This window comes from Ixodes scapularis, unplaced genomic scaffold, assembly GCF_016920785.2.
Source record: "Ixodes scapularis isolate PalLabHiFi unplaced genomic scaffold, ASM1692078v2 PGA_scaffold1__304_contigs__length_218370807, whole genome shotgun sequence".
In the NCBI taxonomy this organism is placed as follows: Eukaryota; Metazoa; Arthropoda; class Arachnida; order Ixodida; family Ixodidae; genus Ixodes; species Ixodes scapularis.
Window position 1 is genome coordinate 113176262 of NW_024609846.1, and position 18590 is coordinate 113194851.

The window sequence follows — 18590 nt, forward strand, 5'->3', positions numbered from 1 at the left end:
CAAATACTTAAAACAAATGGCATCTTGCACGCGCATTAGCCAACGCTTTATTTTGGTTATTTACTTGGAATCTTTTATACGGGGAAGGCGTGCGCGTGTGGCGCGTGGAACACCAATGCTAAATTACCCAAGTATCAAGGAGAACGCAGGGATTGGTGTTTCACTGGCCTCAGCAATAGTTACTTTTCTAAAGCAAATGCCTAAAAGAAATTGCATTTTGCAACGCTTTATTTTGGTTATTTACTTAGAATCTGTTTAACGGGGAAGGCGTGCGCGTGTGGCGCGTGGAACACCAATCCCTGCGTCCTCCTTAAAGCTTGGGTAACTTAGCAACTGGTCTATAGGGAGTATTCACTGGAGGCCATAACCGTGTGCACGGCTGCTGAGCGCGTGGTCATGGCGAGCTTCCACATTTCTTTTGCAACGTGCATTGCACACCATCAAGATTGCCGGTCTTAGCAACCTCTTAATGGGAGTTCGTTCTGAGCATGCGCTCTAGACAGCACCCACAAATATGGCGTCCAGTGAATACTCCTTATAGGAGAGTCCGCGTGGCAAGATCAAACGATGCCAGTATTTGGGTTAGTCAGAATATCATCCAGAGCTTTAAGGCCTGTTCACACATGCAGCGGAGCGTTACAGGCATAGCGCTAACCTCGCGCTTAGCGCGTGCTGACGGCAGCGTTCACCAGCTTTGTATCGCACCGTCAAAACTGTTGCTCATGGCAGACGATAAGTAGCTGACGACACCTGAGGAGCGCTACATCAGCGCTTCGCTGCATGTGAGAACCGGCCTTTACTCTCATCGTAACCGCTCACTAGCGGTTACAGCGCAGTCGATGATCACACTCAAGCGCAAATGTGTGACTCATCGTTGCGCCCTAATTCCCGCTTAACGGTTCTTCCGTCGTCCGCACGCAGGTAAAAGATTCGCAGGGAACACCAAAACGTAGAGGTGTGGAATGAACTGAACGTTTTGTGATCTGTGTTGTCCGAGCAGAAGCGAGCAAGCACCGATTCTGCGTTAGGTCCAAACGTATTAACTCCTTCACATTCCTTGCGCGTGACGTTATTTGAACCACTACCCCGGACCATGCACTGACAGTTTCTGCCTGTGGTACAGGACAGTTTCTATATGTTACCAAATTGGGAAAATACCCCCCCCCCCCCCAAAAAAAAAAAGAGCTTTCGCAAGTGGTATACGTTATTGCAAGAGATGTGCACGCGTCAGACGTGGCGTTTTCTACCGATTTTCATACTGGAGCCATGCCTCGTGAATTTGCTATACTCGGGGACAAATCTTCACGGCAATGCAGTCAAAGGTACGGGCACACGTGCCTTCTCCCATTTTAAGCGCTGATGAAAGCTATGCGCGCACTCTCCTTCTCTCCTGGAAAATGCGAATATAAGTTGTCCCCGAGTACAAACTCCAAGTCAACTCGACGATATCTCGTTCGTCGTCTTTCTCTTCCTTCATTCTTTTTTAATTTATATTTCTGTCTGAAGATGTAGTTACCTCGGTCCCGGGTTACCTAGCATCATGTCGTACGGGGTCTTACGTTTTGCATCCCGCCGTCGATACACCATATGTATCGCCACCATGTACATCCTATCACGAGGCACCAACCCGGGCTTTCTGACGTCAACGATCGCTCCGGTTGTGCGTAAACAAACTCATCACCTGCCGAGAATGAACCGAATTACGTGGCATCGCAGCGGCTGGTCGCCTATAGATCGCTGCTCTGACGGCCGGCCAGTCCACCCGATCGGCCGTGATGCGTTTCACGTCCACGCCAGCCCAGGAGCTCAAGTGCCGGGACGACGTGCGGGGTAGCAGCCTGCAGTGAACGTGCGATAGACGACGGCGACCGGCCCGGTATGCGTATTCGCAAAAGCTCATGTAATACGACACCGAGCCAATTTGAGCACTCTGATCGGTGTGCTTACGTGGACGTCATGTCGCCTGGTTTACGGGGCAGAGAGAGGAGGGGACGACGCCGAGGTAAACACTCGTCAGTGATTCACGCACTATACTTCGTTTCAGCTTCGGTCCGAGCGCGGCCGATGTTATGAGCCGAAGAACCAATCAAACAGCGCAAAAATCACAGCGTCATGGCGTGCTCTCTGCGCTTGATAGGACTAGCCGGCGGAGGAGCTCGCACGGAGAGACGGCGAATAGCGGCTGGTCCTATCAACTGCAGGGAGCACGCCATGACGTTGTGCCCCTTTCGCTGTTTGATTGGCCCATCGGCTCATAACATCGGCCGCGCTCGGACCGAAGCTGAAACGAAGTATAGTCTTTAGACGACTCCCAGATTTGCTTAAGCTGCTGTCACGTGATGCCATTCTTGTACGCGTTACTGGACAAAAGTAATCGATTACAATTACAATTACTTTCGCATAAAAAGTATTCACTTAGATTTCTCGAGAAGAAAAGTAATTGAACGTTACTCTTAGAAAGTAAGCGCTGCGTTTCCGATTACTTCGGATTTTCAAAACGATTGAGTTTTTTTTGCCGGTTGGAAAACGGTTCTTTGGTACTATCCATTATCGGATTAGGATCTCCGAATTATAACTACCTATCTTCTTAATGCACCGGTGAACCACCGTGCTGCCGGAGGCTTGGTTTGAAGATCCTTTGGTATAGGAAACTTGTAGGAACAAAAAGCGCCATTAAAACGGAGAAGGAATACTAGTGACGGTTATGAGTAATGTTAGTACTTCTCTACAGGTAATCCTATTACTCTCGCGATTACTTCCTAATAAATGTATTCGAAGGATTACTAAATTATCCCAGAAAGTAATCGATGACGGGTAATCTGATTACTCGTAATGAGTACCGAACAAGTCTGCGTAACACCGTTAATGCATCATATACGAAAGACAGCCTGAAGACGCTGTGTGAGGCCCGTCTTGTACACCTTCGTTATCACTCGGGCGAAAAATGCCGAATCCCTGGGCTGTGGACATGTGCGTGGCATTTGCTGCTTCGACGAAAAGAGCCACTGCAGACAGGCACGTAGCCAGGATTTTGTTTCCGGGGGGGGGGGGGGGGGGGGGGCGCCCTTGACAAAATGCTGTATGAGGGGGAGGGGGGAGAGGAGATCCCAGCAAAATGGAAGCTTTCAGGGGGGGGGGGGGGGGGGGGACCGGGCCCCATGGGCCGCCCCCCTCGCTACATGCCTGACTGCAGACGCTCAGGTGTTCGTTCCACGGCCCAGTAGACAAAGGTTGTCATCGCGCAGAAGGCGAATATGAGCGTGATCTACGGCGGCGGCGAACGCGCGGCAGGCGCGACGGCCGCGGTGCCATTTGGGAAGCGCAGGCGGCCCGGGATTGTTCTAAATAAATCTGGTGAACGCCGGCGGGGTCCAGCGGTCGACCTTCGCTCGAAATAAAAGGGCGCCCGACTTCGCAGAAACGTCGACGACGCCGATGCTCGGATAGGAAGAACGCCAGATTGCTGGGAGCCCCCGTCAGCCGCGGCCAGCCGAGCTGTCGCCGCCGCTGACACACTCGGGCGGGCCAATTCGCACCTTGGAATTCCGAATTTAAAAATAAAAAGAAAGCCACCGAAAATGTGCGCTTTTGTTTTCTTCGAGGTACACTGAAAGATCTGGAGGCGGTATCTTCTGACAGGTGCTCATCTGGTCAGGGTCGGAAATCGGCGACGGAAATCGGCGCAACAGGCTTGACAGATTTTAACTATACCAATAAATGAATACAAATTCAAAGCCGATTATGGAATACCTAGTATAGACCAGCACGTGCGTGTTTGACGCTCTGATAAACGAGCGAAGCCGACAAACAGGCGAAAAAAAATTAAAATAGAAGGCAAAAAAAAAAACGGTTCGGAGTGCAGGCGTTCTGGCGGACGTTTACAAAGATGCCATGTAAAAACCAAGGTAAAGAAAACTAGAATTTCAGGAGTAGAAGTCACAAAGAAAGAGAAACGGAAGACAATTTTGGACGCCCCAGTCTTTTAAAAAAGGATCGATCGACTTTGTATATTCCTTTTTTTACAGTCGTTTTGTTTACTTCAGTCTCAGTTTATTTACGCCATCGAAACTGTTAACAGCAAAAAGCCATAACAAATAGAAAATCAATAAAGCATTTACTGTCAGGGATGGCACATAAGTCTGTTCGGGGGGATGGGAAAGTCTTAAAATAAAAAATAGTTCGGTAATTATCGCAAAAGTAAGATTTGTGTTCGTGCTAAAACCTTTTTGAACCAGGGAAGAAGTTGTTTGATGCGTTGTAGGTAAAGTGATGATTTAAAAACTGGGTCTCAATACCAGTAGACGACAAAAACGATTGTTGCGCAAATAATGGTTTAATGTCTTTATAGCTGTATTTTATCAAAAAATTAATAGTCTCGTTATATAATAAAATAGCTACCAATCAATTCCTAAATGTAAGGGGGCTCAAAATTTGAAAAAAAATAATGTTTCTTTTTCATGCTCTTTACCCAACCAGACTACACTTTGTCGAATGTGTTTATGTTTAAAAATCAGTCTGTATGTATGTCTGCCTATCTATGTTTGTGTGTGCGTGTGTGAACTAGAAAGGAATTTGGAAGAAAGCGTCCCTATATAGAAAATCCGACCCTCTCGATATGTGCTTCCTTAAAGTTTTCATCGAGTGTAACAACCATGAAACGTTCATTCCTTCGCAGTGCTTGGTCAATTTGTATTACAAAATTAGTGTTGGGAAGTACGTTAAGTATGGTACTAAAACTACTACTTCAGGAAGGTTTATAATACGTGTACTCGAAGTACATTCTCTGATTATGTTCTTGTACTTTACTTCACGTATTTTTTTCTGGTATTTTCCGAGGAAAGTAACTCCCAACTTAAAAGTACATTACCCAAATTTGCTCTTGCTAAATTTGCATAACAAAATGATGCTTTGTCAACTCTGAAGCCACTTGACTTTATCCAATTCAACGCCATTTTCGAAAATAACTGATGCACCCCCGATCCCCCTTGGGACAATGCCTACCAGTTAAAAAAAAACACTGTATAGGGAAACGAGAGGGCATCATGGAAGATTTTGTTAAAAGGCAATTTTACTTTACTTTGAAACTACATTGTATTTATAGTACCTGACTTCAAGTACACTGCACCCGGTGTACTTCCTACTTTACTTAAAGTACATAACCTCTAAATTAATTTGTACTTTACCTCAAGTTCTTTTTAGTCTTTTAGATGTACTTTACCCAAGACTTTACAAAATAATCGCTCCATACCCTACCATATATATATATATATATATATATATATATATTTATGTGTGTCTGTGTGTGTGGTCTGTGTGTGGAATACGGGGCGATTATTTTGTACGGTGTTAGGTTTGCTGGTCGACTCTCCCAAGATCAACGCTTCAGAAAGGAACAAGCAAATTTCCTCAAATCTTATTTAATAATCGTTTAATCACAAAAATAACTGATTTAGAATAGTCGCTGTGAAATTATATTACAAATGTAAAGAGTTTGAGCATACCGTCACCGTTAATGCCCTGCCTGATTGAGACCGGGAATGTATACTGGAAATAAACCGTTTTACCTAACCGTTTTATACCACGACTTTCTTTTTTTTTTTACAACATGGTATTAGCTTTTGGTTGGCCTGGATGGTTTGCCAGAGCGTAGGACCCAGTAGTATTAGAGCGATCACTGATGTAATCAGCAAGCCAATCACACACAAAAAGCACCTTAAATGTAGCTTAGAAGTAGCGTACTTCATCCACAAGAAGGAAACCATATTGTCGTACAGCGTTGTGGTATACTTCCTCTTCTAACCAAAAACAGCCAGACTTGCGCCACCTACGCCTCTACCGATAATCAGAGCCCTGAGTCGTCCTACTCCGTAGTTGGTCCTGAACGCTCACGTGCCCGTCCCATTAACACGGCGCTCGGCGCAACACGTCCTTGTGCAGGTAAAGTCCTTAGCCGCGATCTGCGACATACTCCCGGTTTGGCTGTCCGTCAAACACGTAAAAAGACTTGCAGGTGCGGTTCCTCGGCACGCAGCATCGCAGGATCCGATACCTCGATCAAAACGCGCCTTGGACCGACAAGATCATCCTGGTTATACGCGTATGTAACTCTTTTAGGACCGTTGCGACACAAGAACGCGGAAGCGCTCTGGAGAAGGACGATGTGATTGAAGGACGCCTCCCCCTCCCCCCCTCCCCCCTTTAACCAGGTGGGATCACACAGGTGTTTGGGACTAAGCGATAATGGCGACCAGCGTCAGCGAACACCGCGTAGCCCAGACGAACCTCGAGGTGTTTTCGCGTGACAAGTGACATGGGGTTTGCGAAAGCGACGTTGTCTCTAGAATCCAAGGTCGACTCATGCCGCTCCCCTACTTCCCTCTCCTTCCTCGTCTTCATCTGCCAATAATTTGATCATCGACGTGTGGCACAGGGACGGCCGCCAATTTCGACGGCGCCGCATGTCAAGCCGACGAGTCGCACCGCGCCCCCGCGCGCCGAGCGTTTGCGCAACGGAACCAGCGTCAATAAAACGCGAATATCTCCGTCTCTCTCTCTCTCTCTCTTTCTCTCTCAGTGTGCGAACCCCCTGACTGTCCGGCTCGGTTCCTCTTCAGAACGGTGTCGAAACGCCCGTTTGGTGGGAGGCGGTGTTTGGGGAGATTCTTTGGGGTCTTCGCGCGAGGAGCGTTCAATGAAAGGAACGCGGCTTTCGATTTTCTTTCTTTTGTGGAAGGGAGTCGTCTTTCCCGCAGTGCAGTTGTGCTCGTCGGCGAAGCAGCAGCCTCTCCCAGGGGCTCGCGTCCCATGTTGCTCGATCCTCTATTGAACTTCTCGAGTCCTTGTTAGGAGCGGCCATTTTTTTTTTCTTTGTGTCTTTCGCAATTATGAATGACAGTGGATCTTTGCTTTTGTTTTATTTTCATGTTTTCCTGTCCCTGTTCTAGACTTTGTGAGAAGCGAGGAAGGGCGTCTGAAGGACAAAATCTCGAGCACAAATATTGTGCTTCAGCGCATTTTAGGACAAACATTGGTTTAAATGGGCTAATACCACTGTGGGACAGGCAACTAAAGTGTCTTGAGGATGAACCCTTTCGAATGAACGGCAAGTCAGCTCGCAATCTTGAGTCTACGCGCTGGTTGTCTGATTACTCAAAGGAGTTAGTGAGCCTTCCGTAAGAAATGATTCAAGGTTATACATTCAGGCATACGCCTTAGGCAGTGTAATTTAATCGAGATATTGCGTGTTGTTTAATTGTATTATTGTCGAGAAAAAAAAGTTTTGGGCTCGGATTTTGTGTTGTCATTAATTTTACTAACATTGTACAACTACTAGTCAACTTTAACAAACAAGAAAGTTGGTGGAACCTGTCCCTTGTATTAAATGTCGCCTTGTTAGCCAATGCGTTTACATAATGTCACAGATGGTTATGATCCCAGATACATATACGCCATGGCGATAGAGTAAATGAAGCGTAGTCGTACCCCGATCGATCAAACGTTGGTAGCTTTGTGTAAATTTTCTACGTGTCTTACTTTAAACGGCTGCTGTTGCCCCCGAACTTCAAAAACAAAACAAAAAAAAAGAAAAGTCGCCGTGTTTTTGCGAAGCACGTTTGTTGTTTTTGTCTGCGATTTAAACACTCTGACCGGCTAGAAACGTTGTGAAGAGAAAAAAAAATGTATTGAAGTAATATAATCCGCTATCTATTTACCAAATGACTGTTTTCTTGTGTTTTTTTGTGTCTGTGACTGTTTCACGGAAGTTTATAGAATGCCCTTATGTTGAAGACATTTCTAGAATTGGCGAATCCGCTCACCGACTCGATTCCGCGCGTGCCCCTCGGCATAATCGTCATATGCTAATTCGCCGATTCTATGACGGCATACAGTCTGAAAGCCTACGCAATGTTCATGTAACAAGGGTAGACTACCCCTGCCTCATTGACACTCTAAATGCCTTCAGAACTAACTTCTTTAAAAAATCGATGAACAATCGCATACCGATGTCGAAATTGCGAGCTGATTAGCCGATTTCTTAAAGGAGTTCCTTTCGAAGGCCTTCAAAGTACCCATAAATCAGGGGCATTACTCGTCCACTTGTTGAGAAAAAAAAACATATTTTATCTTAAAGTGTCTTTATACTGTGAAGCAGATATCTTACACCAGCTCGCCTGCACTCTGACTATGTTTTTTTTTTTTTTTTTTTTTTTTTTTAAGATATCTTCATTGTCTCGGTTCTGAGACGCCATTTATACTTTAACTGCTTTTTCGTTCTCCTAACAATGTTTTTCTTTGGAGAATCTATTAAACTAGTATCTATAGGTTGCATTTACCCGCACATATATCAACAGATTATTTCATTTTTTTTTCCCCGTGATTGACATTACCCTAGTCCGTCAATTTCCTTGAGCTTTAATAAAATATCGATCCGATGCTTTAGACACAATGTTTCGGTAAAGGAGAATTTTCTCAAGGGTCAGGGAATATTCTATCACTAATAATAATTTGGGGCTGTGTTTTTTTATAGGCAGCGTGTAGTTGGTCAGCCATTTCAAAGTTTCGTCGAGTCACTCGCTGTAGATGGGAAATTTAGCCAGTGGAGTACAACCGTTAGCCCGGGGTCTTTAACAGTGTTGTACACGTTCCTAAAGAAAATGAACGAAAGCTCGTTCCTCGTTCCTTCTGATATTTGGAACGCGTTCCCGTTACATGTTTCATATATAAAAAAGGAACTCGTTCCCGTCATAGTTAAAAAAATGGAACGTATCGTTACATATAAGTTACATTTGTATTTTGATTGTTTACCATATTGAGTTGGATCGAGCCAAGTTTTATATTTTTTTTTTTGGTCTATACCATCAAATGCCAACATAAGAATTTGAATGCCATGATGGAAGGGCACCTCGAGAAGAAAACAAGCGGAAGCAGAGATTTATTTCATGATAAATTCACCATTAAAAATCTCAGCTTTTAACTATATTCATGTTTGTAGTGTGCTATGCAGGCAAGTCAAATGTACTGTTGCATTTCACGAGCGTTTTACAACAACCTCGCACGTTTTAATCTAACAAAGTCCCGTGTTCGAATTTAACAACAGTTGCTTCTTGATGTTGCTTTCTGCAAGACGAGCAAATGAAGAAGAAGCTAGGGTTTTTGGGGGGTCAGTCTTGAAAACTACAAGTCCTTCGTGAAGGTTGGATTCGTTCTTCAGTTTGAAGGTGGGGGACAAAGGGAGAAGGAATAGCGGTAACTTTTGTGTTTCTTTTAAGTGGCCAATGTTCGGGATGGAAGTGTGCGTTCGATGTCTAGTAGCCTGTTCTTTTGTTGTAACTGTGGGTCTTTTTGTGCAAGTTCAGTGGCGGCTGTAGTCGGCCTTAGATTTCTGCGTGTACGAGGATTCGTGGAAGCAAAGCAAGTAGCTGAGTTTGAAACGTTCCTCTTTTTGTGCCTTCTCCTTTGACTAAAGGTTTTGTTTTTTGGATTGCAGCCTCGGGCACTAAAAAAAGAATCAATGTCCACCAGCTTTCATGTACCCAACTGTTACCAAGTGAGGACCACACAAAATAAACCCTAATATAAGTAACCAAAAATGTTAACGAGATTCTTCTCTTCAAAAAGACATTGTCTTTATACTTTCTAAAATGTCCCTCTTAGAAGTAAAATAAAAATTACCCCAGTGGGCAAAAGAAAGGAACGCAGTTCTTTTTTCCGTTCCCGTAAAAATGTAACCAGTTCCCGTTCCAGTTCCACCGATGCCAAATGGAACGGCGGCGTTCCTTCGTTCCTCCTAAAAGGAACGCGTTCCACGAACGCCGTTCCGTGCAACACTGGTCTTTAACGTGCACCACGCAGTAGTGATACACGACCGCACGCCGGTAATATGCTCATCCAGATCGAAACGGGCAGAGGTGGAAATTGATCCCAAAATCTATGGGTTCTGCAGCGCCAGCTTTCGCTCCACGTGCTCCGAGCTGGTATGCGCTAGACCACTCGGCCACCGATCCCCCAATATGCTATCACTCCATTTCAGCTAACGTGCAACACGTTAGCTGAGCGGGAGGGATTATTGCGATGATGTGCAGGATACTCTGTTTTTTACATTATTTGTTTCAAGCATTTGTAGGCAAGATTTTTTTCATGTGAAAACATTATGATAGTGCAAAAAACACCAATACAAGAGAGAAAAAACCTAATACCCTTCCTATTGTTCCGAATACCAAAGGAATCACCGTTGTGACATGGAATTCAATATTTCACTGGGAAAAAAAGGGGAGGGGGTTATAGCAGCATTAACCACTTCACGTTTTCTAATGACTACAGAAACCACCACAGCACTTGCCAAAGTCAAGGCTACAAGCTCGGGATACTGCGTTCGTAACTTATTCTTTCTGGAGTATTTTTTTTTTTTTTACCCGCGTTTCACGGATACGCGCAGGTCGAAATTGCGAGTTGATTCGTCTAGTCCACCACGACCTTCTATCTGAAAGCCTTTATAAATAAATATGTACACCTTTAATTTTTAACAAAAGCTTCATTCAGTTTCCACTTCAAAAACACACATACACGCAAACACACATACACACGTATTTGTTTAAAGAACTAGTTTTCAAGTGCACTTTTCATAACTATTACATTATGCTCCTACATTTTCACGAATTTTATAAGAATATGGACCGAAAAAAATTTCTAGTGATACCAGTTAACAATGCTCACAGAAGCTCCGCCTCGAGCACGCGTACGTTGCCTTCGGTAACGCTTTGTCTCAGCGTGCTCTCAAGACTACCAAGTGTTAACGACGGTAGTTAAGATTCCCCTGATGGCCAAGCTTTCGCCGCATTCTTAAATCGTGTCTTACTATAGCTATTTTAATCTTTGTATTAGAAAATGCAATAAGACCTAACACATTGACGATCACTGCCAGTGGAACTTCCCTCCAAAGTTAACAGTAACTGCACCAATACACCATTGCGGAAAATCTCAAAAATCCTCGCGAGGAATCACAGATTGCACTGCACGGCGCTGGGAATTGTGGGCGCGTACAGATGTATTCTTATACCAACTGGTACACCTTATACGTGTCTTGACTCTTGAGATCCCCCGACGCGGTCCATACTCTCTTACCCTTATGAGCTCAGAACGCGAACGAGACAAAGAGAAGAAAGAGCCCACACAATTGTTATGTTGAGTTCTTCCTGCTTTTGCGTTCTTAGCTTTTTTTTATATTTTTAAATTAACATGATATTCTCTTATCAACTAATACTGTTCCATGTGTCATTTGAACTATCATCGACAATGGGACGCAACAAAGTCTGGAAGTATCTTGCATTCTTGTCTGAACATAAAGGAATCCGTTCATCAAGGGAGAGTGGGTATAGGGCCTGGACAGGCCACGCCTATTGCTTCTGAAGCTGTCGCTAGCGAATGTGAATATTTCGCGCGTCCTTGTTGAAATTAAAGAAAACCAAATTAACCGACCTAAGCAAATATTTTTTTGCGGGTTTATGCAATCTCTGCCAAAGAGCGACTGAAAAAGGTCAATCGATTCACCATAAACTCAATTATTCAATGAAAATGTGCTCGCAGATTGCGAACCTGTGCCGTGGACGTCCTAATGAAAACAAAGCGACTCCATACTCTCATTTCCCAGAGGTAACGGCGTTCGTTATAGTGTCAGAGGTGCTAAACAAATAAACGCAATGACAAAAAAAAACTATGAACGTTCTGCGGCTTAAGGGATTAGCCAAACTGCCGCTGATAGTTTCATCATTCCGTTTTCATCATTCGTTGCATCATCATTCGCAATACCCGATCAGAATTTCAACCAGTAACCTCTGGTGTCTGAGGTCGCGGCTAATATTGGCCGCCCAAAAAAAAGGGTCCTGCTGGCCAGGCAGTACATTACTTGCACTGACGCCACACCAGCCGCCATTGTGGTAATCCTACTGCTGAACGCGTGCCTTTCTGCAGAAGTCCACTGCTGGCGGTAACGATTTAAAGTAATGGCATTACCGGTAACGCGATATTTTTTCTGTAACATAGTAATTTACTCGTTGCATTTTAAAAAGAGTAATAACGTACTTATCTAATAATAACAGTAAAAATCGCTTATTTTTCATCAACAATACAATACGTCATCAATGGATGAGGCCGAGGGAAAAAGCTGTTCCTAGACAGCTTGACGAGCCCTCGGCCCCCTTTTTAAAAACAAAAAAAAAGGAAGTGTTTAAAAAAGTGAAAAAAAGTCTTATACTTCAAAGAGCATAAACAAACTCTATCGTCATATCACAAACATTCAGACAAAATCACCAACAAAATAAACTCACTCTATCGCTCTAAAAACATACGACGTATTCAGGAAATTCACTTGTTTCTATATATACTTTCCCTCCATCTGAACAATTCAAAAGGTTAGGAAGTGTAAATTTTAGCATTCGATATCCGTAGCTATTTTTACACCTAGAAACTTTCCAGCGGTCTGCATCACGAGTGAAATAGACAGCCATATGGGGAGTCTAATTCGGTCAAAAAAGTTGATGAGACTGGGTTAAGAATCTTGAAAGAAACCACCGAGTCTCAGGAGTTTTAAGAATATGGTAAAATTATCAGTGTCTGTATCAAATCTGCCCTTGAATGATTCCAATTATTCTTAATCTAAACTGAGGAACCTAATTTGTGCAGCCCTTATAACACAGAACAGACGATTGCGTAGGAGCTTTTGCTCATAATACGTTCAGTCTTCAGTTATATGTTAGCTGAGCAAGCCTACTTTAAGCGATATAGAGCTTGACTTGCCTGATGCCCGAACATATAGGGTATGATAAACTGCTGTAACCTCATTTGCATTACTCACAGTTCATGCATTTTGACAACATAGGTCTACTATGGCTGTGCGCTGTTTAATCGCTGACATTTATTCAATTAATTAATCGGTTAATTAGATTATTATGGAAAATGTTAAGATTGGTCAAGTATTGGGAATTATGACCATAACAACGTACTATAATAGTGGAACAAAATTGCTGGTACTTGAAAAACCTTAGCGATGCAGGTACAGTTCGTTTTAATGAGGCTATTTAACTTCAGTTTTTGGTTTTATTTGGTTGTACATTCAAGCGCCATGGACAGGCTGATGGCATAAATAGAGGAGAGCGCAGAAATAAATGTATATATGTCCTCTTGCGGGGTGTCAAGTGGTCATACAAGAAATATTATCTGGCAACATTACCGAGAAGTGTGAAACATGCGTAATGAACCCTTTCCGAAATTCAGTCTCGCCACTTCGACCACTATCATCATATGCTCATGGCCTATATGCCATACTAATGGCGACCGTGTGATTACTAATAATGGGAGAAGCTGAAGATGCTTTAAAGTGGATGATATGCGAGGCCTATACATTCGAGACGTGAGTACGATGTGACGCAGGAATTTAATGCAAAAGCTGCGTAAGCGTTCATTATGTCGGGTCCAGTCAATCTATTGGCGGTACGTAATCAGCTTTAAAGCACCTTGATGTATAAAAGTGTATCATGGTGTCAATATGAGTTGGCGCTTCTTTCCTACCGCTTGTTTATTGTCACCATCGAAACTGAGAGAACTAGCGAAAGTGATAGTGCTCGTCAAGATACTGCAGACTGCTGGTCGAGTACCGCCATTGGTACGATAAAAGATCAACTGCTATTTGAGCCACAGGATGGCACTGAATTTCGAAAAGGGTCTTTACGTAAAAATATAAACGTAAAACAGCGGACTTCAAAAAAAAAAGAGCGAGGTGTATCACAGACTTTTCTACCACGATCACCGTTTTTGTTGCATATTTAAGTGTAAAAAAAAATAATAATAGCGAGATCGCGGTTCCGTGTTCCTTGAAAAGATGGCGTCCCTAAGGATTACAAGTATCTCCGCGGTGATTAAATTACGGATGTTGAAGACGATGTACGAGACAACTTCATTTGGGGGTCTACTTTAGATCAATTAAGAAATTACTCGGAGATCGATGCGTTAATCACATCATTCGCGAGGTTGAACAATTAATTTCAGAGCCATAATTTCATCATTCTATGAGTGCAAGTCATGAATTCAAGTATTACATGTTTTTGACGAACGCCTTGTGCAGTAGAAGGGTATGCGCTTGGGCTAGTTGGTGATCCATGTTTGTGAGGGTAAAAGCGCTAAAAACAACGGACGAGTAAAAGAAACGAACAACACAGAGCGCTCTGTGTTGTTCGTTTCTTTTACTCGTCCGTTGTTTTTAGCGCTTTTACCCTCACAGCCTTGTGCAGACGCATGAAACGCTTTGGCTGTAAAAATGCAGATCGTAGCATGAAATCCAACCCATGGCTATTCTGACTGGCGCAAGAGAAAGTAGAAAAACATTTTCACAGTTCCTCGACGTGTTTTGTAATTTAACTGTGGCAAGGACCGAGGTGCTGCACACTCTGACGCACACTGCAGCACACAGACTACACACAATCGCACAGCACACTAACCATAACACCATGTGACGTCACAGTGTTCCGCTAAATTGAGCGGAGAAATTTCACAACCGCAAACAAGGCGAAACACAGTCCCGGGATCCGCTGCGAAGCCTCGCCAGTAACGGCTATCGCCGTAAAAAGGAGTGCGTCCGGTCCGGGTGGCGACATCGGAATATTTTATGATCCACTGGTTCTTTACGATTCCGCAAGGAGCACGTGCATTCGACATTCTCGCTACAAGCTCCAACATGAAAGCATGAACAATCTTCTATCGTTACGTTATTTCAATTGTGTCTGGGTCGGGTAAGGTACGTCTGGTGTTGTGTGCATCATGGATATGCGAGAAAACAATAAATAAAGAGAAACAAAAGACAGGTGCAGCGCCTGCTGCTTGCTTTTATGCAATCCGCCACGGCCCCTGACCCAAATGTCTTGTCCAAGTTAAAAAAGAAACAAAAAAAAACTGACAGGATCTTTGGTCTGTTTTTTCTAGCTCTCGTGTTTCATCCTTCAAAATGTCGTTCATGCGTCAGGTATTTCACTCAACAAGGATACCGACACTCGATAACCGGGCAGCATATATTGCGTCACGTCATCCGGTAAAACGAAAGTTCGCTCCGTCTCTGGGTAATGGGAGCCGCCGTCGAGAGCACTGTAAACATTGCATCACTTCCCCCCCCCCCCCCCCTTTCCTCCCCAACACTCTAAGACGAACGACAAAACGACCGGCAGAAAGCCTCAACTTGCGCCACCGGCACCTCGCCATTTGTAGCCGAGTAAATCGATAAACTCAGGAGTAAGCGCCATCTTTCGCTATTTAATGAAAGTATAAGCTCGCAACTTAAACCGCGGCGCGGCAGCAGCGTTCATAACTACAGCTAGAGGACGCTCGTTTATGCCGCTCTCGTTTTGCGAGATGAGTTTGAAACGCGACGGCTCGGAGAACCGTTTTCGTACTGTAATTGGGGGCAATATTGAAATATGGCAATGACACGTTATTGGACAAGTGGTCTGTCAGATTATTCGTATGTCGTTATGCTGAATGTGGTCAGGCCATGGTTATTTGGCGTGGGCTGTACCTTGTGCGTAGCTAAGAAATGTAATTTTCTCTAGATTCTGCAAAAAAGAGAAAGCTACAAACTGCTGAGCTGAAAAGGGGGGTGCGGGTCCACTCACTTCATCCCAAGACACTTCATTCAGGAGCAGTTCATTCCGTACACTTCATACCAAACATATTTCGTCCCAAAACGTTTGTTTGCAATCTGTGTGTTGAAGTGTCTTGATATTAAACGTTTTAGAATGAAATGTCTTTGGTACGAAGTTTTCAAGAGGAACTGTCCGGGATAAAGTGACCTGAGATGAACCGAATATCTCCTGGAACGACATTATATACCGCGTAAACTCTGCTGGTATGAAAGGTCGTGGTATAATGCGTCCCTGGGATAAAAGGTCTCGGGATAAAACGTTTCGGAATAAAATGTCTTTTATATGGAGTGTCTGGGATGAACTGTCCTAGGATGAGCTGTGGTAGAGCTGGAGGGTGCCCCCCACAATTGCAGAGTAACCACATTACACAGTGTGTCGTTACGGGACGAATGCAGATGGCTACGTCAATGTTTCTTATTTCTCACCTCACGGGAAAAAATTCATTAGAAACCCAGGTGTGCCAACGGCTGCGACTAAAGCGAATTTTGAACTCGAGAATATTGGCGACGTTGAACATTCGTTGGTACAAGATTTTGCCATGGTTCCTACACGTTTGTCGCGTTTCATTACACACGATTTATTATTATGCTTTTTTTCCACAGAATGCAACTTCAAACGACTCTAGTCCCACAATATTTCAAAGCAATGTGCAGAACCGGGATTTACGTATTGTATCCATTCAATTTTAATCCCCTCCCGTACTTGCTGTTTTCAGGTTAATTAAACTAGGTTCATAATCCTCATGTGAATACAGCGTTCATCATATTATTAAAACCTTCATCTACAGGTAATTACCACGCTCCGTGTTCTTTACTTTTCTCGTGGGAGAAACAGGTAGGAAATATTGACCTATGACTCAAATGTTCTTTTCCTCCCCGTATTCCTTGATCGGAAATTTCGAGCGCAAATTATCGATTGTTATTGAACGCAAAAAATAACTTAACTTCTTTTTATATTAGTCATTTTTACTGCGCGTGGTCTAGTGACCCCTCCTTGAACGGTTGCATCGTCATACATATTTATCAAATCCAGAAATTGACCATATAATTTCAGAGCAGAGACAAACGTGGCTGTGGTCCCTTTCAACAAGGTCAATGGCCTCCGAAGTACTTCACAACGCCATCCACTTCAGTATAAACGGGTAGCGTGGTGCACCTTTAGCACCTCAAGTAAACCGCCATACTACTACACAGACCCGGTATATTCTCTGTGTCACACAACACCTAGCTCAACTGAAGACACACTGCCCTCGCGGATCCGTTGAATACAACGCAACAAGACAGCGAAGGCACAGAAGGACAGGAATGCCGAAGCGCACTCTCTGGGGGGCAGCGACAGGCGTAAAATTTGGCAGACGGCGCCCGCTTGCAACTGACCCAACGCCCCAGTAGCCCGGGGTCCCGCCGCGGTTGCATAATCGAGCCGTTTTCTCCGCCCTCGCTCTTGCACCGGACTCGGAGGGGGGGAGCCTTCCACCGGGCGAACGTCCACAGTCTTCTTCTTCTCCTGCTCATTCTGTCGGTACGGACGCCGACGAGCGATATATTTAGCCGCCGCAGGAGCGCCACCCGAGGACCGAGCACAGAGCAAAACTTCAATTCGGATCTCAATCCGGCAGGTCGGCTTCCCCGCAATGCACACAAGCCGTGCAACGAAGAGACATTCGCGGGGTGGAGCGTGAAAGATAAGCAGCGGGTTGGGGAGCGACGAATGCGGCAACGAGTTCAGCTCGCTCTCTCTCTAGCTCGTTGACGCTGCGTTCATTCATTCGCGGCGTTCACTATTCTGAGACGTCTTTGTTTCAGATGACGACTTCCACGAAACGAGACGTCCCAGCGGCCTCGTAACGCCGGCTCCCACCGAGACCGCCACCGGCGCCGTAAAACGACGGGACGCGAGCGCGCGCGCGGAGCTCGGGAAGGGGGAGACATTTCCCCTCTCACAACTCGCGCCTGTACGCGACAACGACCGCTTGACCTTGCTCGGATTTGTTCGGATGTGAGCGCTCGAAATAAACGCGAGAGAGGCAAATATGAACCGACGACTGGACGCAGGGAGCATTGGTCGGGTCGGTATACGCAGCTATGGTGGGGGACCATTTCGTGAAGGCGCTTACGGTGGCGCGAGAACGACGAACCAACCTAGCCCGCGAACCTCCGTCCTTACGGGGGTGCGAACCGCGTAAAAAAGGTCGGCGAGTACGCGGCAATGGGCACTCACGTGTTCGCCGTCTCCGCGGTGCAAGCTGCGGTCGTGGATGGGTAGAGTCGAGATGTCGGTGGCCGACGAGGCTAGCGAATCCGCGGGCGACGGGCTCTTGGAGCGTTCCTTGTCCGGCACGTGAAGGTAGGCCATTTCGTTCAACCTGAGCTGGTCGGTCTCCATGGCTCACTCGGGGCTGCTCGTCCCGCTGCCCAAGATCCAGAGGCGACGTCAATCTGCGAACGACTTCGGGCAGATGAATCCTCCGAGAGCGGCGTACACCGGGCACCGGGTTGGCTTCGGGGGCTCGGCGCCTGCGTCCTGGGTTCGGAGCCGGCGAGGAGGAAGGAGTCATCAAAGAGCGAGGAGACGGCGCACCTTGGTGCGCCCGCGATGGGGTCACGTGACTCCTTTGGTCACGTGACGGGGGAGAAGGCCAATCGGGGTCAGCCCGCCATCTTGGAGATTCGGCGTTGTCGGGGTAACGGAGCAACCGTCTTACGGGGGAGGGTAAAACAAAAGGCGCGTCCTCCTCTCGGCTGTCGGAAGGCTTGTTTCCTACAGCGTAATGACGTCACGCGGGGGGCCCTTGTCTTTTCGGCGCTGGAGCCTTGGCTGGAGCGGTCCGCGGAAGTCGCCGGAAGTGCGTGACTAGACCGAGCTTCGCGCAGGCGCACTCGAGCCACGCCTCCAGAAAGAGGGTGT

At 45.5% G+C, this 18590-nt stretch overlaps 1 protein-coding gene across 1 annotated transcript in view; it reads right to left on the reverse strand.

Moving 5' to 3' along the window:
- Positions 1-18241, reverse strand: part of LOC8043339 (solute carrier family 2, facilitated glucose transporter member 1) — a 123638-nt gene extending 105397 nt beyond the window's left edge. Inside the window, exon 1 of the mRNA XM_002416222.4 lies at positions 17904-18241. Coding sequence (XP_002416267.2) covers positions 17904-18068 — 165 coding nt within the window. The 5' untranslated portion in view covers positions 18069-18241. The remainder of the gene's footprint in view (positions 1-17903) is intronic.
- Between the last annotated feature and the right edge of the window lie 349 nt (positions 18242-18590).